Here is a 26418-nt window from a genome sequence, read left to right on the forward strand (position 1 = left end):
GTACCAGCATCCCCTAGCCAGCATTGCCAATAATCATATGGGCTGAAGGATTCTGACAGTTTATATCCATAAAAGTAGCTTTCCCATGCTCTGATTTTCTGCAACAATTTGTTTCCTACAACTGAGAGAAACTGGGCTTTACAGAACTTCCCAAATTAGTACTGTACACCAAACATTTGTAAATGGCAAACAGCAAAATCATCACTTAGGTCAGTGGCAGAGTGCATGCTCAGCCTACAGACCACCACAAGTTCAACCCCAGCACTTTCAGTGAAAGGAATAGGTGCCAAGTAGTATGACGGGCCCTTACCTGAGATCAGGCGAGCCAGAGCAGGCAATATGTCTGACCTGCTGTCGCTTTCTGTCCTCTTCCCAACAGCACTAAGAAACAGTAGTTTTGCTTGTGCTTTTGAACTTACCGCAATCTTGGCCTTGATGCTAGCCAGCTTTTCCTGAGCAGCAGCAAGTTCAGCATTCGCTTTGCTGAGTGCCTGCCGCTTGGGCTCCACATCACAATACACTTCATAGAAGCGCACAATATTGATGACCCAGGAGCAAAGGCCAGCAGCTGCCTGGGATTTCAATTTCACCAACTCAGGGTTGAATTTTTCATCCTGAAGGTAGGGCTGCAGGGCTCGGAGGCAGTTCTCATGTATGTTCTCTTTGTTGAAGTGGATCAAGGAGTCCAGGAAGCCATCTACCTTGCTCATGGCCACTCTGGCTGCTTTCCAGCTCCGATCCTTGGGCACCTTCCCATCTGGAGCCATGAGCACCATCACAGCAGCAGTGACATTGCTAACCATGGAAGGTGGTGATCCAAATGACTTCAGCTCTGTCAGATTGTTCTGAAAATGGGGAGAGGGAGAGAAAGAGACACGGTTGCTAGATGAAAATGAATGGGTTTTCTTTTTTTTTACTTTGCTGGTAACAGAGCCAGGCTCCAGAGCTATCAGCCTGAGAAAGGAGCTTTGAAGCCACAGGCAGCACTCTGAATTCTAAATATTATGACTCATCCAGCATAAAGCAATGAATCCCTTAGTGGCACAAGGGCCTCTGCTGACTTATGAGATGAGAGCCAGTCGTGTTCCTTCAGCATTTCAACCAACTTGCAGGCCATTAAAACTACACAATTAGATTACAGATTTATCCAGTATGAAAAAGAGGCACAACGAGGAAATGCAGAAAGAGCAGCAGACTCCGAAATCAACCATGCATGTCTGGTGAGCCACTGAAGAACTTTCACTGAATTTGGAATTCTTATTAAGACGGCTGCTTTGTAATTCTTTTGCCAGTTTGATTTACAATAGATTAATTGACCATATTCACACAAGGAGCCGATTGTCAGTTGCAGGGGACACAATAAGGACACATATTGGCCTGACTGTGTCCTTATTAAAACCCTTCTTCCACTCATTTCATAGCTGGAGTGCCAGAAAATCAGTTACAGCTTCTACGTGTTACCACCTTCTCCATATTCTCCATCATGCAGCATTACATTGTCTGAATTTTTTAGTAGTAGGTATAATAATAATAATAATAATAATAATAATAATAATAATAATAACTTTCTTTTTATACCCCGCCTCTATCTCCCCAAAGGGGACTCAGGGCGGCTTACATGGGGCCAAGCCCGAATAAAAACAGTAGCAGTATAAAACACAGCAATAGACAAAAACATGCACAATTAAAAAATTTGAACATTAGCCAATAAAAACAAGAACTAATAAAAACATGGATTAAAATGGAGAGATTGTAAAAGTAGACTGGGTAGGATGCTAGAATCCTGGACATATTGTAGGTCTTTGTTATCCAAGCATGACCCAGATAAACCATTTTTAGGTTCACAAATTTCATCAAAATCAGCATGATTAAAGCACTCTATTTCCATGCCCCATTCTCTGAGGGTCAAACTAGATGTTAAAGGGAAGCCATGTTTCTTACAAGAGATCTATTCTTTTTCTAATGTGTAGTCACAAAACCTTTCTAAATGCAAGGTTTGAAAAAGGAGAACATTACAAAATATGACAGAGACTTTTGACAACTTGAGGGGTTTCTTCTGCAAAAATTATAAGCATATTGTCTACTTTGACCAACAGAAATATACCGAATCTAGCTTTTTCTATTATTTTAACAGAATAATTCTTCTGGCATACTGCATATACGAGTAATTATATAAGTTTTTGTACATGCAGATCCATACTTATATTCATTCTATGTTTCAGCGAACTGTCTCTTGACAGCAGTAATCAAAATCTTGTTTTTCTTTTCGTACCAAGAAAACATTTTCTTTGTTTTACATTAATCCATTAATTGAATGATAAAATGAAAGGAGTGCTCTTTCAAATGAACATATGACATCTAGATCTCATGAGTTGATGACCATTCATTTCCTTCAAACTTAAAGGAATCCAAACAACAGTGCCCTGAAAATGACCAATATAAGACTCTGCCTGTCATGCAGAAGAAGCCAATTCCAAATGAAAGAAGTCCATTTTTGGATCATGCCACTGGTAGCACAGTTTGATCAGAAAAGTAGAGCATTGATGTTTTTACAACCCAACAGAAGGAAAAATGGCTTTTGGCTAGAGATCCTCCTGCTACACCAGATTTGCCCTATCATGCAGACATATTGTAAATGTTAAAGCCCTGTCATAGCTAGCTGTATTCTACGCTGGGGGCTCCTTGGTACCTTCATTTCACTTATCCAAATATGAGGAGGTCTACGGGATAAAACTACTGTACTCCAGACGAAAGCAGCAAGACATGCAGCAATACACATATAACACATACCTGAACAGTTTGTGATGAAATTCCTAAGGCAGCTCTGAGTTATTGTGATTGCATCCAGGTGCAGATTCATTGCATACATCACCCATAAAGCCAAATAGAGACTGTGACAGTCCCCATGTTGCTCTCTAGGTATGAATGAGCATACACAATGTGTGTGGTGAGGATACTGTGAAATTGCATTTTCAGAGCAAAACCATCTCCAGAACTGAGCCGGAGGGAAACCAAGCAGAAATCTATTCAACGCAATACTGATTGACTAAGGTCAATGTCATCATAAATTATAAATGTAAAAGAGTGGGGCTTTGAGAGGAGAAAGAGTTACCTTTTAATTCTCTTTTGGTGTGGAGAATCAAAATCTCTCTGTAGCCATGCTGGCTGAGGAATTTCAAGTTTGCAGTTCAAAAACACCCCACAATTTTCCCAAACCATGCACATGCCAAATGTCCAGTTGAGAAGTGAAGTACTAAACTAGATAACTGAAAAAAAAACTGGCCATTGATGTGATTCATCAAAGAAGGTTCCTTGCTGGACATAAGTAGCAAGTGGGAGAACAACAATTAAGTAGCTCCCGTTCACAAATACACATATTTATTCAAGTCTAATGCATCATCAAATCTAATGCGCACCTCAATTTTCAAAACCCTGAAACCAAAAAAAGTATATGCTGCCAAATGTAATGCGTGGTGGCAAAAAGCGCGTTCTTTGTAATTTAGACAAAGAAGATGCATATTACAGGTGCTGCCTGCTTAGAATTCCTTCATTATAAACAATTGTGTTAGAACACCCTTCTGGCAATGCCACTCTCAAACAAAGGTTCAAATGATTTGCCTGACAACACAGCCTACCTGGAGCTGAAGTGCTTTCATTTATTTGCTAATTGGAAACAATGGCATCTGTTTTAAGGAAACGAAGACAGCTGCTTGCCATGCTTTGAGTGTTGGATTATTCTACAAATGGATTTACAGGCATACCTCAGTTAACAACATCTCTAAAAAAAGAAGCTAATTTTGCCTACCCAGCCCCACTTTTCTCCTGTTGTGATTTTGGAAGAATCAGCATTGCGAGGATGGTGAAGGAAGGCTGTAGAACAGTGGTTCTCAACCAGTGGGTCCCCAAATGTTTTGGCCTTCAACTCTCAGAAATCCTAACAGCTGGTAAACTGGTTGGGATTTCTGGGAGTTGTAGGCCAAAACACTTGGGGACCCACAGGTTGAGATTGTCTAGCAAGCAATTCCCATTTATCTTAGTAATTTTGTAGTCATCTTAGACATTGATGTTCAGGCAAGAAAATATATTTATTTATTTACAGTATTTATATTCCGCCCTTCTCACCCCGAAGGGGACTCAGGGCGGATCACATTGCACACATATAAGGCAAACATTCAATGCCATAACATAGAACAGAGACAGAGACAAATGCAGGCACGGGCTGGCCTCAAACTCATGACCTCTTGGTCAGAGTGATTTGATGCAGCTGGCTGCTAACCAGCCTGCGCCACACCCCAGCCTGAAGCATGAGAAGGGCACCTATTTCCACCAAAGCAGCAAAGCAATGTGCCCAAAGAACAGAGCATTTCAAAGTAGTATTTTTTGTTCTCTGGGCAGAATCATCTTGAAGACCACATGGCAAAACTGGAGCAACTAAGGGGGTTTTTGAAATAAAATAAAAACTCTCCATCAGATTAATACTCTTGAGCACCAGAGCATTAATGAGTAAATATTTCACATGGGTGGCATTTTTCTAATTGAGTTATTTATGACTAACATTGATCAAAGCACAACACAACTGAAATACAAAGACAAAGCAATCAATTTTGACATCCAACAATTTTCTGCCGCCCCCACCCTTCCCCGATAATCTATATTTCCCAATACTCTGTTAAAGAGCTCTGCTTATTGTTTCACCTGCCACTCCTTGTATGAGAGTACAATGTAAATACATCTGCATTACTGGCTGTAACTTTTTATTAATAGACACACAAATAGAACCAATTATTCATGTCAATGGATGGGCTAAACCCTCTGACGCAGGTGAGGAGGAGGATGTGGTTTATGGCGCAATGTAAATGCTGCCTCCCTTTTCTCCAGGGATGCTTCAGCTTCCCATTAATCTTGCCTTAATGAGATGTTTTACAGTTTCAGCATGAAACTCAACTTGATAGGATTCAAACATCTTTCTGTTTCATTAGTATTTTCTTCTTAGGCACACAGATTCTAGCACAGAACTTTCCTAAAAGCCGGATCAAATGGAAAATGGCTTCCTGTTTTCTATTTCATTTCAGGCGCTTTGATTTTAGGCTTTTGTTTTTTGTTTAACTTAGCCATAATGCAGGAAAATGGATTGTTCCTTCTATGCATATCATTAAATGCATTGCATATAAAACAAGCAGTAGCACAGCATTAGGCCAGACATATTAACACTATTACTTCTGATCCTAACTCCAAGCACAAATTTGATTGTGTTATGTAATGTCAAGTCACCATGAACTTATCGACCCTATGAATCACAGCACACCACAAACCTCAGCTATCAAAAGCCCTGTTCAGGTCATGCAAACTCAAAGCCATGGCTTTCTTGAATCAATCCACCTATAATATGATCTTCTTTTTCTACTTCCTTCTACTTAACTGAGATTATCCTCTTTTCCAACAAGTCTTGTCCTCTCATGATATGTCTAAAAATGTAAAAGCCTCAGTTTAGAGGGCAATTCACTGAACTTCTATTCAAAGTTCATGTCTGAATTTCTCCGGGACCCATTTCTTTGTTTTTTTGGCAGTCCACTATATCAATAGAAATGTTAAAATAGAATCAGTTATTTCAAATGATCCCATGGCCACAGATACATGCCAACTGATTTTCAATGAAAACTTTTTCCAGATGGCTCATTGAGCAGTATCCTAGATCTTACATCCAATTCTTGGCAATAGTTTGACTCTGGAATAGTTATATTGATAACACCAATCCCTACATAAAGATGTAGTTAAAGGACTACTTTAAAATATAAACCTATGCACAAACAATACAACATTGAGAAGAGTAAAAAATACAATAAGCATTTCCTAAGAGGGCTGGCCATCACTATAGGGTTTGCCTAGATAAGCTCGCATGGGACTGCAGCCTTGAGCTGAGCCAAACTCTCCCCATCCCACTCTATCTGGTCTCTACCTTATTAAGTGTTTTGAGGGCTTCCTCGGCAGCAGCAAGGGCTGGTTCAGCTTTTTCCAGGTCTTCCTCACAGTCTCTCTGTTTTTGCTGAACCTCCTGTGTGATCTGGGCCACCTTCTGTTCCTCATCATCAGCAATGGCTTTTTCCTTACTGACTTTTTCCGTCTCTATACCCACCACCTGGATTAGGTTATCTGCAGCTTCATTCTTCTGCTTGAGCTCCACCTCCTGAGCTGCTAACTTTGCCTTCAAATCATCTACCTGGAAAAACAAGGAAGGAGCAAACACAATCAGAAAAGTTGGTATTAATATAGGCCCCTCTGGGTGCTTATCTCAGGCCTTCCTCATTTTCCCTGTCCTTTGGCATAAGGATGCGGTGACCCACTACATCCTTATGCAGAAAGGGTGGGGAGGAAGACACTCAGCAGCTGAGAGTCCTGTGGAGAGCTCTCTGCCACTCCATGTCTTGCCCTCTTCCCAGCTTAAGGACGGCCTGAGGAAGGCACGTAGTGGCTGAGAGCCCTCCAGAGCACTCTTGGTGGTCGCTTGTCTTGCCCTCCTCCCAGCATAATGCCAAGAGGACAGCCCAAAGATCGGGGGAGGAGGATCGGGACAGTCGCTGCATGTCTTGCCTTCCTCCTGATATAAGGATGGGGCAAATACTCCGTCCTTATGCCAGGAGGACAACCTGAGGATGACCCGGGCCTTGCCCTGCCCCCTCCTGGCCCCACCATTTCCCAGGCCCTCTCCCTTCCGGGCCTCTCCCACCCAGCATGTGCCTGGCCACCCTCCCTCCTGGCCCGGCCCTCTCAGCCAGGCCCACAATGCTGCCCCAAGGCAAAAATGTTTGCCCATGTCTGTATTAGTACCACTGGATACTCAGAAAGTAAAAAAATAACCTATGAAATGTAGGTGGAGGAAGAGAGTACATTTCCAATGGATTGTCACCTATAGACAGTGGAAGAAGGATTGGAATTGATAATTTGCTCTGTTTTTGTGTTAGCGGAAACATATTGGGGATTGAAGATGGTGAACTATAAAGTAAATAGCTCTTAAGCCCCAGCTGCACTGACCATTTAATGTGGTATCAAACCAGTATTGAAGAATGTAGTTGCACAGTGCAGATGATTATGCAGGAAATCCTGGAACCAGTCTGAGACCCAGATGGTGATTATGCAAACTATAGTGCATTAGCTTCAAAATTAATGTCTTTCTTTTACAGCTTTCATGAGAGTTTGATACCTGGCTCTCATCAAACTGCATTAAATGATCAGTGCAGATGGGGCCTTAGTTCACAGTATTCGGCATCCTAGCAAGTCCCACATGTTTTAAACTGTTACCTTGCCAGTGCACTTCCTTTTTTTTGAAAAGTAATACAACATTATTTAGAGATATCAAGAAAGATGGCTCAGGACACCAAGTTCAGGAGCACAGTCCAACATAACTGCATTTCCTGCACAGACAAATAAATATTATGTAATCAAAGAGGAGCCTCCACTCATGTTGCTGGACTGACATTCCCCTTTTCCCTTGCCAGCAGTTGTACTGGCTCAAGCTGCCAAAGGTTGCATTCCTGCAACATCTAAAGAACCCCACCCATGATTTCATTCTTCTGCTGTTCCTCCATTAAAGGGCAGCTTCTTTCTCACTATCATTGCAATCCTTTTCTCTCAACCACCTCCCAGGACTACCTATATAGTGAATGGATTTTAACACCTTTTGGTTTGTTTTAATGAGATTTTAAATGAATTGTTTTAACAATTGTAACATTTAATTCTATTGTAATATTTATATTTTGTAGGTTTTTAGATTGTACAGATATCAAGGTTGTGAGCCTTAACGCAACAACATCAGCAACATCATTCCTAGCTGCTCAATGCCTCAGAAGAAATCTTTGTGCTGGAGAACAAGTGTCTATATGACCAGGGTACAAATACATTCTTATCATTGGCCATGAAAATTTTAGCTGCAGAATTCTGTAAGGCACTTTGGAAAAGAAGAATTGCCTGCTCAGCTTGTGCATGCAAAGTGTATCAGCAGGACCCTTCTGATGCATCCACTGAGCTAGCTCAAGCAGACATGGGGCAATCTCTTCCAACATACCTGTTGAATGTTACATACAAACACAACCTTGGGGAAAGGCTGTTGGTTTTCTCTATCTCCAAACCTGTCTTCACCTTTTCCAGAGTAAACCAGGCAGAAGTGACCTAACTGCACTTTGAATGACTTTTGTCTTCCTTACACTGCAGGAAAATCATTTAACTTTCAGATAGCTTTAAAATATATTATTGTAGTCAATATGTTTTCTAACTTCAAACTACAGGGCACTCTGAAAATCCTTACTCCACCCCAGTGAAGGCATTCACTCCCCTCCATTTCTAGATCTACATCCACATCGAGCTCCATCTCACATTATCCCCTCTTGAAACCCTGTGTATGTGGCTCTGAGGAGCCACTGTCTGCCCTAGGAGTAATGATGGAGCATTAAATCTTGTCTGAAGATATAAAGCATTTCTCTGATACCTTTTGGTTTTAAAAGAAGGAAGGATGACACTCTGGCAGCCATGGTGTTTTAAAACCCAGTCCCCATGAAAGCACCAGCTTCAGATCCTTTACAATAGTACAGCACTATTTGGAACAAAATCTCTGTTCATTTAACGCATTACGTATAAGCTCCAGAGCCCCAGGGTACACCTTTGCCTGTGGGAATGGCAGACATATAATTGGTCTGGAATTCCATGCCATTTTCAGCACAGACTTTAAAATACCCTATAATTGCCTAAAAGTAAGTGGCGGATAAGTGTTTTTGTGTGAGCTCAGAGTGGAGCCCTGCCCTTTGTATAGGCCTTGGCTGAATGGCTAATTCATTTTCATCTCCTGTTGTTCTGCCAGGGCAGACAAAATTACTCCTGACTTGCTAGGGGTACCTATGCAATTCAATCAACAAAACTCAGTGGAAAGTTTTTGGTTCACTTAAGAACCTTTGGAGATTTGAGGAAATTGAAGGAGGAGCTTTTTGTTGATTTCAGATATATGGCTTATAAGCTTCAGCTTGTGGTAAATAATTGCACACTGGACCCAAGAATGAATAGAAAGTTTACCAGGTGTTTAGCGCTCTGACAAGGCAACCAAGGAATCGACTTGTCAGGTTTGATGCAATCTGGTTATAGGCACATAAAAGGAGAGGATATAGATGCAATTCAATGCATCACATGTAAGATGCAATAGAATTTCTAGACAAAACTTGCTTTTTAAAAAGCTAAAATAAAGACACAGCTTATAGAGATAGCAAGAACTGAAGGTTAAGAATTTAACAACAACAAAGACAAGAATAAGGGCTCCAATGTGTTACGAAGTGGGGCAACTGCACAGGCAACGAAGGACAGTAAATGGGACAAATAAACAGGATTGTTACTCCAAGTAAATCCTCTGACAAAGAAAAGGGAGTAGGGGTGGTAACTTGGTTACCTTTCATATTAAGTACAATGAATTTGTAGTTTAAACATGTAATATGCAGATAGCATTCATAATATAAAAAAATTCTTAGGCCGATATAAAACATTATATACTACAACATGGAAGATTATTGTTGTTTCAGATTACTCTACACCATTTGTTGAAGGGAAAAGAAGAAGGGCAAAAGAGTTTACACTTTCCTGCTCATCATTTCCCTGTCTCCCGAATGCTCGTGCCATTTGAAGATTCAAATACATATTTGTCCTTGCAGTAGGGGAAGCCACATGGGGGCAATTTGGAATAGGCCAATGCTAAGTGCTACAAATGGAATAGTCCTATTCTCCCCACTCCACTTGTACACCCCAAGTCTTGTCATTGCTGTAATTGTCCTGTCTTAAAGGACTATCAAACAAATACACGTAATGTGAAGCTTTGACTATCAGCAAAATAGATCATTAAAAGAAAAAATACAAATCTTAGGTGCACAAGTCTGCATCATAAAATCTCAAGACAGGTTAACTGTGACTAATAAATGATGATCAAAGCAAGAAAAGAAAAATGGGGAGGAGAAGAACAAAGCCTAGGCTTTGATTTTACATTGATCTGGTTATCTTTTCAGCTTTTCACGAACAATCACAAGTGATTTTAACAGAACATGAAGTCTCATACAATTGCATACAAAACGGCATACAAATTGGTTGGTCTTTCCTCCATACTTTAAAAAAAATTACTAGTCTCCAAATTGGTACATGGCAAGGAAAAACAGTATAATTATTAAATATGACTAGCAAAGAGATACAATTGTTACTTGCTCCTTTCCCTCTATATAAGACCACAAGACTGAGACAACATGATCAAGACATTATCCATATCTTCCCTACTTACCCCAGTACAAATATTTGACCTTAACCCCCAAGCCCTAACTAAACACACTCCACCTTAACCAAAAAAATAAGATCTGCAGTTAATGATGGGAAGAGGAATAAAGTGGGCTGGATCTGAGCAAGCACAGCATTTTATGAAACAGCAGGGGGGAGAAATGATGCACAAAAAAGGAGCATTGAGACAGAGAGCCTGTTCTTTAAGGCTCCCAGGAGGCTATTTTAATTCAATTGTCTGTACAAGGCTTTAGGACTACATTTCTAGAAAGGCCAGCAAATAATAATAATAATAATAATAATAATAATAATAATAATAATAATAATAATAATTTTATTTGTATACCTTGCCCCATCTCCTCGAAGGGACTTGGGGCAGCTTACAATTCATTGCCAAATAAGACAGTGAAGTCTAAAATTTACTGAAATATTCTGAACAAAGTCAGTACTGACAAGTTATCTCAAAAGGACATATTGAACAGAAGCCTCTTCTCATAGTGGGAAGAACCCTGAAAAATAAAGCGACTGCCCACCTGCTACTCCATCCAAGCATGTTCCTCCAATATCTGGCTGGTCAGGGGTAGAGTAGAAAGGAAGATCCCATGTTTCCGGAAAAAAGGGAGAACGGGCCCAGACCTTTCACAAAACCTTCAGACACACAGAAGGGAACAAATGTCCTTCCTGGCTCATTAAACTCGCCAGTGGGGGATTGGTAGATTGGTTTATTGGAATCATTAATGCTTCGTTTAATCAGGGACATTTTCCATCGTGCCTTAAACAGGCAATAGTAAGGCCTTGCCTGAAGAAGACGTCTCTTGATCCTATGGTTTTAAACAACTACCGCCCAATCTCCCATCTCCCTTTTCTGGGCAAGGTTCTCAATGAGACCAGCTATCTAGATCCATCGCAGTCTGGCTTCAGGCCTGGTCATGGCACCGAGATGGCTTTGGTCGCCTTGGTGGATGACCTCCGCAGAGAATTTGACAGGGGGAGTGTGTCCCTGTTGGTTCTCTTGGACATCTCAACGGCTTTCGATACCATCGTCCATGGTATCCTTCTGGGTTGACTCTCCAGAATGGGTATTGGGGGCACTGCTTTGCAGTGACTCCGCTCCTTCCTGGAGGGTCACACCCAGTTGGTGAAGCTGGGAGATACCTGCTCGGACCCCTGGCCTTTGACCTGTGGGGTCCCACAAGGTTATATTCTATCTCCCATGCTATTCAACATCTACATGAAACCGCTGGGTGAGGTCATCTGGAGTTCTGGAGTGCGGTACCATCTCTACGCAGATGACACCCAACTCTACTACTCTTTTCCACCAAACTCCAAGGAAGCCCCTCGTGTCCTGGACCAGTGCCTGGCTGCTGTGGTGGACTGGATGAGGGCTAACAGGCTGAAACTTAATTCTGACAAGACAGAGGTCCTCTTGGTCAGTCGCTCAAGTGATCGGGGTATAGGGTGGCAACCTGTGCTTGATGGGGTCACACTCCCCCGAAGGCACAGGTCCGCAGTCTGGAGGTCCTCCTAGACTCAGCACTGATGCTCGATGCTCAGGTGTCGGCATTGGCTGGGAGGGCCTTTGCACAATTAAAACTTGTGCGCCAGCTGCGACCGTATCTCAAGAAGTCTGATTTGACCAGGGTGGTCCACGCCTTAGTTACCTCTAGAATGGATTACTGTTACGCACTCTACGTGGGGCTGCCTTTGAAGACGGCTCAAAAACTACAATTAGTTCAAAGATCAGCAGCCAGATTGTTAACTGAAGCTAGTTACAGGGAGAGGACAGCTCCTCTGTTTAAACAGCTCCATTGCTGTCACTAAGTTTCCGGTCCCAATTCAAGGTGCAGGTGCTTACTGTCGCACCTCAGGTTAGCTTCACCTTGCTAAAGACACCAGGCTGCACACAGATCATGGTCTTTTGTTATTTATTAGGAAATAAGGAAAAGATAGTTCTCAAAAGGTAAATGTTCAGTTCTAAAAGATAGTTACAAAAACAAGGCTGTAAGAACAAATCCATGGAAACATTAGGCATGAAGCAAGGTCCTTAAAATGAAGCAAAAGTCCTAGAAACGAAGATGCATCTAGGCTACAAGATAATACAGGTGAGCAAACTTGGTTCTTGATTCAAGCGAGGAAATTGCTTTGATGAAGATTTCCCTCTCAGCAGACTGTTTTAATAGCATAACATGAAGGCATTTCTTTGTCCTTTGAACTCCCTCTTATTTGTTATTCTGAGACTTCTGTGCAACCCCTGAAATTCCAAACGACTAGCCCGATCTAGAGAAGTTGCCTCATCGCTTTCGCTTTCAAGGCCACAGGGCTCATTAGTGTTATCAGGCTGAGGCTGGGAGCTGCTCTCCATTTCTGCTTCCTGCACCTGAAAACCATTATCAGTAACAACATCATTTCTTACCATAGGAAAGCCTCCCTGCTCCTCATCTCCCACAGCAGGAACGCTCTGCACCTGAATCCCATAATTCCCATCAGAGTCATCTTGAAACTCATCCTGAACGAGAAACCCATCATCTTGAAACTGCATCCCAGAATCCTCATCAGAGTCACACAAAGGCTGAGTCACAACACTTACTGATAAAGCCCTAAATAGTTCAGGACCAGCCTATCTTCGTGACCGCATCTTCCCCTACAAACCTGTGTGATCTCTAAGATCTTCCGGGGAGGCTCTTATCTCACTTCCTCCCCCTTCGCAAATGCAGTTGGTGGGGACGCGGGAGAGGGCCTTCTCTGCGGTGGCTCCCCAGCTCTGGAATTCCCTCCCCAGGGAGATTAAGTTAGCTCCGACCTTCACTGTCTTCCGGAAGCAATTTTAAAAATGGCTGTTCCGTTGTGCTTTTGAGTAGACAAGTCCATTATAATCTGGCTCATATCCACATTGAAACTTGCCCTGTCACTTTATAGTTTGATTTCCGTTCAGATTTATCTTCCCTGCTTGTTGTGTCTATTTGATGTATGTACTATTCTGTAATAGACACTCCCTTCATCAGTTTTGACTGTCGCCCAGACTGTTGTCCTGCATTGGACCTTTTAACGCTTTGGATGATTGTTTAATATTTTAATTATGTCTATTTTAAATCATGACTTGTTTAATTTGTTTTTAAATGCATTCTTTGATGTCTCAACTGTTGATTTTATGATATTATATGATTGTATAGGGTTTGCCCCCGTGGGAGATGGAGACAGCATACAAAAATAAAATAATAATACAGTAGAGTCTCACTTATCCAACATAAACGGGCCAGCAGAATGTTGGATAAGCGAATATATTGGATAATAAGGAGGGATTAAGGAAAAGCCTATTAAACATCAAATTAGGTTATGATTTTACAAATTAAGCACCAAAACATCATGTTAGACAACAAATATGACAGAAAAAGTAGTTCAATACTCAGTAATGCTATGTAGTAATTACCGTATTTACGAATTTAGCATCAAAATATCATGATGTATTGAAAACATTGTCTACAAAAATGTGTTGGATAATCTAGAATGTTGGATAAGTGACTGTTGGATAAGTGAGACTCTACTGTAATAATAATAATAATAATTATTATTATTATTATTAATAATAATTATTATTATGTTCCCAAAAAGGAGCAGCAACATTATCAATGGGCAAGACTTTTCCAAACTCATGGATTTTTTTTAAAAAATCCCACTTTTGAAGCTATAACAGCTAAAAGAGAAGTTAATCAAGGACATGAAATTTGCCAAATTTTCCAAAATCCTATTATCACAGGGAGAGAAAGTGAGGTGAAATCTTCTCAACAGGGGCACAGACAGAAAAAGAAACACCACAGGTTGTTAACCCCTATGCTATCCAAAGCTTTTATATCTATCTATCTATCGATCGATCTCTGGAGTTTCACTTTAAAAATGTACCTGTTCCAACTTACATACAAATTTAATTCAAAAACAAACCTACAGAACCCATCTTGTTCTTAACTTGGGGGCTGCATGTATACTGACTGGAAGATCCTGGAAACAGTAGTCTATAAAAGCAATGTTTGCAAGTGCTATTATTGTTATACAAAACTAACTCATCCATTTTCACTGCCTTTTCATACAGGCTGCATGTCATAAAAGATGCATCGACCCAACAAACTGAAATGTAGTTTTTTTACTCTACACAAAACAACAACAAAACAAAACATTGCAAATAAAAGGTTCCCAAAGAGTGCTACATTTAAAAATGAAAACAGAAACTACTTTATTAGTTACAAGGTTTTTTGTGTCAGCTCAGAGTAGAGCCCAGCCCAGTTGAATCTTTACCTTCCCATGACACTACCATTTGCAAATGATAGGTGGGTGGCTCTCAAGCCCATGTGGAGCTCTGGTTAGTAATTGGTTTTCCTGGAGCCCTTCTCTTAGTAGAGAACAAAGGTTGGTGGGGCCTGTATCTCACCTCACACCCTTTAACTTTCATATTCCGACCCACATTACTCCAACATCTTTATTGCTTCTATGTCAATGCATGGAAATGTTGGGAAAAGGCCCTCATAATCCAGATTTAGCCAAATGATCTCTTTTATGTGCTTCTGATATATATAAAAAAAACTATGCCATCTTTGAAGCAGCCATTAAAATAGATGTCTAGATGCCCATGATAGCTTACTGTTCTCTGGCAATCTGCCTTGGCCTATGTCACTTCTGGTAAGTTACCCATGTCCACCAGAGGTTTGGAAGGCGTGAAGAACAAACACAACTTCATTTACACCCACTGACTGAAATAATGCTAGGCCCCAATTACACTACCACATAATGCAGTTTGGACTCATGTAATGCAACTCAATGCAATACCTTCTTGAAAGGGATATTGTAGTTCCTAGAGAAAATATGATGCAGAAGAAAAAAATGAATCCATCACAGATTTTGGCTCATCTCAACATCAACCTAGAGCAGTGGTTCTCAACCTGTGGGTCCCCAGGTGTTTTGGCCTTCAACTCCCAGAAATCCTAACAGCCGGTAAACTGGCTGACCAAGAGGCTGTTTACCTGACCAGTTGGTCTGGAGCAACAGTTCTCAGAGGCACCATAACAGGATGAAGCTATCTGTCCCACATACTCAACCCAACCTTGTTACAAAGATGTTGAAATTTCATCACAACAGCAAACTTAGAAAGAGCTCACATAACTGAGAACTTGAATTTCCTGGTTGTCTTGCATAAAGTAATATCATTTCCATAAAATGTTCTCTTATATCCCAGTATGAAAGATCTCACAATGGCAACAATGTTTGTGCATGTATGTACATCTCAAGATGAGCAGCACCATAGGATATTCTTCCTTACAGAAAGAATCAAATGAAAAAGAGCCACAAAATGAGTCCTACAAATATGATTATATGTGTATGTTAGTATACTGTAAAAGGAACTCATGAGTATGCATTACTCCTACAATTTCTCTATCATCTTTCACCATACTGCCTAGGAACAAAGGCCTCTTACCTGTGCAGATGTGCTTCTTAGCTTCTGCAATCCATTCTCCAGACGATCCATCCTGGCTGTTAGTTCCTTCCCCTTTTTAAACAGCAAATTCTGATAGAGTTTTATTTGTTCCAAGAATGACTTGGGGGTGGTATAGTTATAACGACGTTCATTGCTCAGGTAAGAATGGGACATTTCATTAACACTGGTGTGCACAAAAGCCATGAATTTGCTTATAGATTCTTTCACAGACGTCTGGAAAAAAACAAAATAAAAGAGGAAATACTTCACACAAAATAAATAAGTAGCCTGATTAAGCACTCTAAGGCAAAAACCTCAACATGCAGGGCATTCCAGAAGACTGGACTTCAATGAATGACCTCCTCAAAACTCTCTTGGCTCTTGATATTGGTATTTGGTTGACTGGCTATGCTGTAACAAAATATATTATATACCTTATACTTTAGGATTCCCTTCTAAAGAAACTAAAAGACATTGTACACCCTCTGACATGTAATGATACCCCTGAGCCCATATCCCTGCAAACAACAGTGAGCACCTTTCCCTCTGAAATAATTGTCTAACAGCTACAGAAAAAGCAATTTCAGAATTTTTTTTGGCACACTTGTATTGCTACAGCAATGAATTCTATCACATAAGTATGGAATTAAAATTTGCAAACAGGGAAGAGCATCTTTTTAAACAAGAAGAGAAAGAAAGAAATAGTAATTATGCAGATACTAAATACAGTTATCAACCTTCATGGAGGGAAAGCCAAACCACAAAAAATAAAGTGGGTCCCACATTCAATGCAACAAAAATGTTCAATGCAGTACACATTCCCGAATTTAGTGGGTTTCAAATCAGCTGTGGCCTATCTGTAGTGCTTAATATGTACATTTCTGCTGTTCTTAGATTGAGACTTGGCAAAACAACATTGCTGTCAAGTGTTCAGAAACCCATCATAGGCAACACTCTCCTCAGTATATTTTGATGATTTTTAAAATGAAGTGTTGCTATTAAAATATCCTGGGCTGTGAAGAAACCTTCACAGTATGGCAGCAATTCACACTTTCACCTGAACCTGCATCATACGATCAACTATGACTTGAACTGACCATATTAACATCTGATAAACTTGATACTGAAATGATGGTCTTTAGCTGTGACATGTTGCATAATACTGAACCCTAGTTCTTAACCAAATAGCTTTGGGGTTTAAAAAAAACTTCAAGAGAAAACATTGGTACATTGACATCATTTCATTTCTGGAGCTAGCAAACCAGCCTGGCAGGTGAAAAAAATCACACGAAAAGGAATGTGAGAAGTCTGCATAGATCAGTTGGAGAGGTGACCAAGTAAGTTGTCTCTTCAGTGTGTGTATGCAGTTATGGAGTGCTGTACTTGCATCATAAAATAAACCATTTACCCAAAATGATGATGAACTTGGATGCAGGAAAAAGTAAAAAGTGCAGTGAACCATAAAGGGCTGCTACCTCAATAGTTTCTGTCCCTTCCAAGAAGCGCAGGCTGACGGATTCCAGGGCTTCTCTGGGCCACTCATGAAACCAGTCTATGGCTGTACAGTTCACAATGGCTGGGAACTTCCGACTGCGAACTCTCAGCTTGTTCCCCACTGGCGAAAAGCAAAGAGCAACCTGAGGAAATAAGCAATGAGGAGATGAATAAGGAGAAACTAGAAATATAGAACAATGAGAGTCAGACTATTAATTTCTCTAGTTTTAATTGCCAACACTAGTTGGCACTGGCTCTCCAAGATTCATGGTGGGAGTTTTTCAAATGAGGCTTGGATATCTTATGAATTGAAGCTGGGATTGTCTATATGCAAAGCATGTATTCTGCCACAGAGCTCAAGAATCATCTCCACTGCCAGACAAAGAAAGTCAATTGAAAAGGTTATGGAAGTATGACTTACGTGTTATGGTTTTCAATCCAGTGTGGAAACTAAGCAAGCATGTTCTTCAAAATTACAAGGCTTAGAACCATAACACAGTGACAGTAAAGCACACTATCTAAGGTGGTGTTTTTCACATAGTTTTCTTCCTAAACAAATTTAATATTTTTATTTATCTTTTATGCAAAATTCAGACATCTTCCCCAGAGGCAAACCATTCATTGCAAGAATATCACATCTCCTTTGCATTCATGAGGTAACATTTCACTGAACACACTTGGGAGGAAACACTTCATAAAATTATTATTTGAAAAAGTGTGCCATCCGAAATAGCTGCCAAATATAGAAGATTCAAATACAACTGAAAAAGTGTGAACTTGGTCCTTAGAGATCACAACAATCCTACCTTGAGTTGTCGTCTGACTCGATCAATGAAAAATTTCCAGCAAGCCTCTCTGGAGTCTACCAGTCCTTGGGCTTTTACCTCATTCCTCATATTACTGATGATATTTTCAACTTCATCATCAGGGAAAAGGTCAGGTATTTCTCCTAGAAAAAGAATATACTATTATGCCCACTTGCACCCTTAGTACAACAAAACGGCCCATCTAGCATGGGCTGTTGCTGAGTGTCACTGGAGAAGATCTAGCAATGGAATGTTGTACCATACCAAAAATCCCACTTCCTTCTAACCATCAAAAAGAATGTGCTTTCTACAACATGGGTCTCTATAGAAGCCCACAAACACCAACCCTGTGGCTAGGCTATTAATGTAACAGGCAACTGGTATTTCCAGGGAAGGAAAGAAAAGAAACAGAAGAAGTGTCAGTGTGGAACAGACATGGAATATTTACTTAAAGTACCTATGTTCAGTGCAATTTTATAATGCTTCCAGGAGCATTCCCAAGGTTGGTTGGCATGCAGGTAAACAAGTGTGATGGCAGAGTCAGAGGAGAATGTACACACTTCGAGCATGGGAAAGATTGGCTTTAGAGAAAACTGCTTCCTAGCAAACAATGGAACTTGCTAAGGCTGCAGATGCTAATTAATCCATTGTCTGCATTCTCTGAAGAATGTTTCATGATTTTTATTTTGCTGTCATCTATATAGGAAACTGCTTTTGATAACATTCATACCTGAAGCCAGCAAGTCATTGACCAGAACTAAGAATCTCTCATCAGCTACTTGAGCATCTGTCATAACAAACACAGTGCCCATATTCTTGACTCCTGCTGTAATGTACTGTGATGCTAGATCTGCCTGTGGGTACAAGAAAGAAAAAGTATACTTAAAAACAAACTGTTTGAACATCTGCTATGAGAAGAGATTCTAGTCATGTCAATGACTAAATTCACAATCCAACTAAATTCAGAAAACACTGGTATTTCTGCACAGTTCAACATATACATTTCCTAATGTTAACTGTGCTACACATAAGAAAATGAAATCAAGCTCAGATTTCGTCCCAAACAGCAGTACTGCATAGTTCAAACATTATTATTCAAATCACTCTAGTTGTTAGAGACTCTTTGAAACACTTTGTTGAATAGAAGTTCAAAAATACTAATGGAGCTGATTCTCTTTGCTCCCCCTCCCCCATCCAAATGTTATGTATTTCTTATGTATTTCTTTATAAACTCATAATGAATGCATAATGAAAAATCTAATTCTGCAATTCAATCGTGAATGAACTATGATAGATAGTTCTTAGAGCAGAATTAAATATTCATCAAGGCTTTGCAATGATCTTCACAAGAGAGGACCTCCCCAGAATTTGGGCAACTGGACATGATTGCTTTTCTGACACCACATACAGACTTCCAACCTCAGTTCATTTCTGGTAAGGCAACCTTACCCCATGCAAAAAGACATTGCATTCAGAGTACTTTCAAATAAACAAGCCTAATGAACGTTCTTGGTTGGTACAATATACTTGCCCACCTGTTCCTTTGAATCAACCTTTAGATCACCTCACATCATCTTGAGATGACTGTACTTGCAGCACTGTTATTAAGACTTCAAAGGTGATCATCAGCAAATCCCAGAGGAAATGTAACCTAACAAAAACGTATTGTAGAAAAGCAATTTCTCTTGTGTGAAATAAATATTACAAACTCAAAGAGAATCCCATCTTATGCGCAGGCTAAGTGGCAAGCGAAACTACCATTTATTTTCCTGTGCCCTCCTTAAAAGCCTCTCACCTTCAGGTCAGGGATTCCATAGCCTTTCCTCAAGGTGATTTGGAAGACCTCCAGGGAGCTAATGAAAGCTGCCAATCTTGTCAGGCTCTGCTTACCACTTCCTCCCACACCAACCAGCAATGCATTCCCTCTGGGAGATTCCAGGATGCGGTTGATCCGGCAGCTAAATGGCAAGGCACAGAATCACTAAGTAGCATATGCGGTTTTTTCTTTGAGGTACATGACAGGATATGGCAAATGATGTAATTTGTTCAAATCAGAACTAGATGTAAATTTTCAATCTTTTCCATAACCACAATTTATTACTAACCACATAACAGCAACCTCTTCAACCACCTTTTTCACATTACTGTGAATCGTGTGCTCATGGTGGCTATACTGATCACTTCTGCCACCTTTCCAAAAAGGAATGAATATAACCTGGCTCCTTTGTAAACACAATGCAACAATCTGAAAAATTATAAAGATCAACTTTGTACGATATTCTGCCTACAGGAAGGTTAACACAGGAATGGTCAAGATGTCTGAGGTTGACCTTGTTGCACAAATGCTGAAACATGATAAACTTCAGGCTTATGAGCTCCCCACCTCTCCTTCATCAGAACCAGAACAGGAGGTTTGATACGTTTGCTCCTATTATCGGTATCCACCATTCACTGTTATGTCCACAGTTCAGGGGGAAATAACGTAGTGGTTTGAGCATTGGACTACAACTCTGGAGACCAAAGTCCAATTCCCCACTCAGCATGAAAATTAACCGGGTGACTCTGGGCAAATCACGCTGTCTCATCTTCAGAAGAAGGCAAAGACAAACCCCCTCTGAGCAAAACTTGATGACAAAACCTCGTAACAAGTTTACATTCATTCCACTGCCATTTGCATAGAGCATGCTATTGCCAATGTTTGACTATCCTTATGCAAAGTAACTTATATTCCTGAGGGAAACTTAATAAAACTTGACAATTATTAAAATTGTGGGCATGCCATAAAGTGCCTCAAAAATCTTCAGTGGTTAACAAAGAGGGATTTGAGCTAGTGATTCATCTATTAAGAATCAAGCCATTTCTTGTATGACTAACAAGTTTATACCTGTTAAGGGAAAAGGAAATATTTATTTATAATCTATGGCATTTGAGGTTGCATTTACGTAAACCAGCATGCAAAAATAAAAGCGTCATACATAAGCAATAAAACTATCATAAGTTACTGTCTATAGTAGAAGAAACAAAACCAGACACAGTAAAACAAGAAGATATGGAAAAATTAAACAAAACCTTTTTAAAACATGCTTTAGAAGGTGGATAAGGAAGTGTTATATTTCTTCTGAAGCCTTTCTAAAGATTGATTCAGACTCAATTTCTTAGGAAAAAACCAGAGGCAAGAGCGGTCATCAAAAGGGTTCTATACAGAGTCCATATCCCGACCTAAATTAATATATAATGTCTCAAAATAAGGGAACAAGAAGACTACAGGCATACTCCAGTTAACCAAGCCTCTCATACTGACACTCCTTTTTATCAAGTCTTTGTATGCCCACCCAAATCTATTTTCCTCCTAATCCTCTGTACCTGGAAGCTCTTAAGCAGCACATCAGTATTGGGGGCAGGGAGTGAAGGCTAGTGGAACACAAATCTTTTCTTGCATCAGGGTATCTCAGTAAATATTGCAAATAAAGCTTGAGCTGGGAAAGAATCATAGTTGGAAGAGACCATAAGGGCTATCCAGTCAAGCCCCCTAGAATCTTAGAATCATAGGGTTGGAAGAGACCACATGGGCCATCCAGTCCAACCCTCTGCCGAGAAGCAGGAAATCGCATTCAAAGCATCCCTGACAGATGGGCTAATGTTCAGGTGGAATCTTCTTTCCTGTAGTTTGAAGCCCTTGTTCCACATCTTAGTCTCCAGGGTAACAGAAAACAAGCTTGCTCCCTCCTCCCTATGACTTCCCCATACATATTAATACATAGCTATCATGTCCCAGCTCAGCCTTCTCTTTTGCAGGCTAACATACCCAGCTCTTTCAGCCGCTCCTCATAGGGCTTGTTCTCCAGACCCTTGATCATTTTAGTCACCCTCCTCTGGACACCTTCCATCTTGTCAACATCTCCCTTCAATTGTGGTGCCCAGAATTGGACACAGTGTGATTGCAGGTTTTGTCTGACCAAGGCAGAATAGAGGGGTAGCACGACTTCCCTGGATCTAGACACTATACTCCTATTGATGCAGGCCAAAATCCCATTGGTTTTTTTCACCGTCGCATCACATTGTTGGCTCATGTTTAACTTGTTGTCCACGAGGACTCCAAGATCCTTTTCACACGTACTGCTATCGAGCCAGGTGTCCCCCATTCTGTATCTTTGAATTTCATTATTTCTTCCTAAATGGAGTATCTTGCATTTGTCCCTGTTGAACTTCATTTTTGTTAGTTTCAGCCCATCTCTCTAATCTGTTAAGAGTGTTTTGAATTCTGTTTCTGTCTTCTAGAATATTAGCTATCCCTCCTAATTTAGTGTTGTCTGCAAACTTGATGATCATGCCTTCTAACCCTTTGTCTAAGTCATTAATAAAGATGTTGAACAGAATCGAGCCCAGGACGGAACCATGCTTATGGCACTCCACTCGTCACTTCTTTCCAGGATGAAGAAGACGCATTGGTGAGCACCCTTTGGGTTCGTTCACTTAGCCAATTACAGATCCACCAAACCGTAGTTTTGCCTAGCCCACATTTGACTAGCTTGTTTACCAGAAGGTCATGTGGGACCTTGTCGAAGGCCTTACTGAAATCCAGATACGCTACATCCACAGCATTCCCTGCATCTACCCAGCTTGTAACTCTATCAAAAAAAGAGATCAGATTACTTTGGCATGACTTGTTTTTGATAAATCCGTGTTGACTATTAGCAATGACTGCATTCCTTTCTAAGTGTTTGCAGATCACTTCCTTAACTATCTTTTCCAGAATCTTGTCTGGTATCGACATGAGGCTGTCCAGATGGTAATTGTTTGGGTTGTTCTTTTTTCCCTTCTTGAAGATAGGGACCACATTTGCCCTCCTCCAATCTGCTGGGACTTCTCCTGTTCTCCAAGAACTCTCAAAGATGATTGCCAGTGGTTCTGAAATAACTTCTGCTAGTTCCTTCAATACTCTTGGATGTGGTTGATCCAGCCCTGGGGACTTGAATTAGTTTAAAGCGAACAGGTGTTCCTGGACAACATGTTTCCCTATTTGAGGTTGTGAGGTATATACCTCACAACCTCTGAGGATGCCTGCCATAGATGGGGGCAAAACGTCAGGAGAGAATACTTCTGGAACATGACCATACTGCCCGGAAAACACACAACAACCTTGCCTTATTTTTTTCTTTGTTGGAACGCAGGAAAAGCACACTCACAGCACAGTCACCCAGTGGGTTTTATACTTCTACTATGTGTGCCTGTGTATGTTGTGGCCAACTCTGATAGTGAAAATGAGGAGTTGCTGGAAGGGCCAGAGGAAATAGAGGCCAGCAGCTAGCAACAGTCTCGATAGCTGAGCTCAACCACTGCTGAAAACAAGCCTCCAGCAGTAGCATTCACTCCCCATCAGTCTGAGCAAGCTGAAGGAAGAAGATTGAAATAGGCTAGAGGAGGTTAAACATACCCTCACCTTTGGAACAGAGGAGAGAGCAGAGTATCTCAGGTCTAAAAAAAAAATCAGCAGAGAAACAAACATTCAACAAGCAACAACTGAGATCATGGAATAAAAAGACTTTCAGTGTGGAGTCTTGTTCTGGCAGACAACATTGTTGTTTCTTTTCTTGAAGCCTGACTTTGGTGGGTAGGAAAAGAGATTTAAAGATGGGCTCAAAGCCAACCTTAAAAACTGTGGCATAGACACTGAGAACTGGGAAGCCCTGGCCCTTGAGCACTCCAATTGGAGGTCAGCTGTGACCAGCAGTGCTGCGGAGTTCAAAGAGGCACGAACGGAGGGCTTAAGGGAGAAACGTGCCAAGAGGAAGGAGCGTCAAGCTAACCCCGACCGGGACCGCCTTCCACCTGGAAACCGATGTCCTCACTGTGGGAGAATATGCGGGTCAAGAATCGGTCTCTTCAGCCACCTAAGAACACACACCCAAGATACCAAGGTTGGAAGACTATCGTCCTCGAACGACGAGGGATCGACTAAGTAAGTAAGTAAGTAAGAAGGGGCCTCATACAATCCAGTTCTAAGAAGATAATATAAGATTATAAATATACAGTAGAGTCTCATCCAACATAAACAGGCAGGCAGAATGTTGGATAAGTGAATATGTTGGATAATAAGAAGGGATTCAGGAAAAGCCAATTAAACATCAAATTAGGTAATCATTATACAAATTAAGCACCAAAACATCATGTTATACAACAAATTTGACAGAAAAAGTAGATCCATGCGCAGTAATGCTATGTTGTAATTACTGTATTTACCACCAAAATATCACAATGAATTTAAAACACTGACTACAAAAACATTGACTACTAAAAGGCAGATTGCATTGGATAATCCAGAACATTGGATAAGCAAATGTTGGATAAGTGAGATTGTACTGTAATATGAAATAATTACTGTGGTAGAATAATACTGAACAATATAATCTCTAAAACCAGGACACTAAATAAAGAGCAACACACTGAAAGAAGGGAAATTGGGAATTCCACAAAGGAAACAATCAGGGCCAGCTAACACCTCCCAAGAAAGGATTCTTGCACTATGGAAGCTGAGAAGGGAATGAAGCAGTATTACCAAATTCATTGTTATTATAACTATCATTACTATCCTTACTATTATTACTATTATTATTATTACTGTGTTCCTGTGAACCATGAAAATGAATACAATCTGCCTCTAAATATTCAAAAACACTAAAATCAGAATATATAAAAATTACTGTGGTATAATAAAACAGAATACAATCTCTAAAATCAGAACACTAAATAAAGAACAACACTCTGAAAACAGGGGAATTCCACATAGGAAACAATCAGGGCCAGCTAACACCTCCTAACAAAATATTCCCATCACCAAAGTCTGGCAAATCCTGTTTTCTGAGGGCCACAGACAGTAGAAGCACATAAAATATCACAAAGAAAGGTAAAGGTAAAGGTTTTCCCCTGACGTTAAGTCCAGTCATAACCGACTCTGGGGGGTTGGTGTTCATCTCCATTTCTAAGCCGAAGAGCCGGCATTGTCCGTAGACACCTCCAAGGTCATGTGGTCAGCATGACTGCATGGAGCGCCGTGACCTTCCCTCCGGAGCAGTACCTATTGATCTACTCACATTTGCATGTTTTCGAACTGCTAGGTTGGCAGGAGCTAGGGCAACAGCGGGCGCTCATTCTGCTCCCGGGATTTGAACCTCGGAGCTTTCGGTCTGCAAGTTCAGCAGCTCAGCGCTTTAAAACACTGCGCCACCACCAGGGGCCCAGAACACCACTCTAAAAACAAGGGAATTCCAGACAGGAAACAATCAGGGCCAGCTAACACCTCCCAACAAAAAATTCACTTAGGGAGGAAACAGCCAGGCTTTAAAGCTGCAAGGCCATTACATCCTAATCATTTTTCCTAATTGCAGCATTCATACTTGCCTCCAACAGACAAGAAAAAAAATCAGAAATATTGTATATTCACAACCTTTAGGAAATAATATCCCCTGATGGCGCAGTGTGTTCAGCGCTGACCTGCTGAACTTCTGGACCGAAAGGCCGCAGGTTTGAATTGGGGGAGCGGACAGAGCCCCCACTGTTAGCCCCAGCTTCTGCCAACCCAGAAGTTCAAAAACATACAAATGTGAGTGCATGAATAGGTACTGCTCCGGTGGGAAGGTAACGCTGCTCCATGCAGTCATCCCACATGACCTTGGAGGAGTCTACGGACAACGCCGGCTCTTCGGCTTAGAAATGGAGATGAGCACCAACCCCCAGAGTCAGGGGAAAACGTTTACCCTTTACCTTAACTACCACCAGTTCCTCAATACTTTATTTCCCATACCACCATACTTCGCCACAGCAAAGCGTGGCCGGGCACAGCTAGTACCTACATAAGAGGGGTCCAGTATTAAACATACAGGTGATCTGATACATGACAGGGCCCCATTGGGGACCTTTGTTTTAGCACACTTGCTCTTTTCATTTGTTTTCTCCTTTTGCCAATTACTGGAATCAGAAGCACCCACTAGCATGTGGGAAGTATTGTGGTAATTTGGTTTTTGCAATCTACCATATACTAGGTCAATTTATATATTGGTCAGTGTTAAAACAGGGACCCAGTGGAAGGTCAGTGATAAGAGACACAGGCAAGAAGTGCTTCCACCCTATCATGAAGGCACATAGTAACCCAATATTAAAAATGACCACTGCAGTCTCACTTTAGAGAAGCTTATGTAAAAGGTCCTTATTGAAAAATGGATGCTGCAGCTCTGCTTCACCTCAAGCACCCAACTGGATCCCCTACTGTGAATATGAACTCTGCTAAGGCCAAAAAAGAAGGTGAGAAAGGAGGGATGGCTGCCTTTCTTTCTCTGATGAGGCAAGAGAAGGGTAATGGGGCAGGAGCAC

The 26418-nt window shown here is 40.9% G+C and overlaps 1 protein-coding gene across 8 annotated transcripts in view; it reads right to left on the bottom strand.

Moving 5' to 3' along the window:
• dnah9 (dynein axonemal heavy chain 9) overlaps window positions 1–26418 on the bottom strand; it is a 302000-nt gene that overhangs the window by 150810 nt on the left and 124772 nt on the right. For all 8 annotated transcript variants that reach the window (XR_010003878.1, XM_062973996.1, XM_062973995.1 and 5 more), the window contains 7 exons: window positions 19847–20009; window positions 18782–18905; window positions 18052–18194; window positions 17227–17388; window positions 15752–15985; window positions 5957–6217; window positions 420–845 (listed from right to left, as the gene is read on the bottom strand). Coding sequence is in view for 7 of the 8 variants with exons in the window: in XM_062973996.1 (XP_062830066.1) it covers window positions 420–845; window positions 5957–6217; window positions 15752–15985; window positions 17227–17388; window positions 18052–18194; window positions 18782–18905; window positions 19847–20009 (1513 nt within the window). In the remaining variant the exon portion in view is untranslated. The remainder of the gene's footprint in view (window positions 1–419; window positions 846–5956; window positions 6218–15751; window positions 15986–17226; window positions 17389–18051; window positions 18195–18781; window positions 18906–19846; window positions 20010–26418) is intronic.

Source organism: Anolis carolinensis, chromosome 2 (genome assembly GCF_035594765.1).
Source record: "Anolis carolinensis isolate JA03-04 chromosome 2, rAnoCar3.1.pri, whole genome shotgun sequence".
Classification (NCBI taxonomy): Eukaryota; Metazoa; Chordata; class Lepidosauria; order Squamata; family Dactyloidae; genus Anolis; species Anolis carolinensis.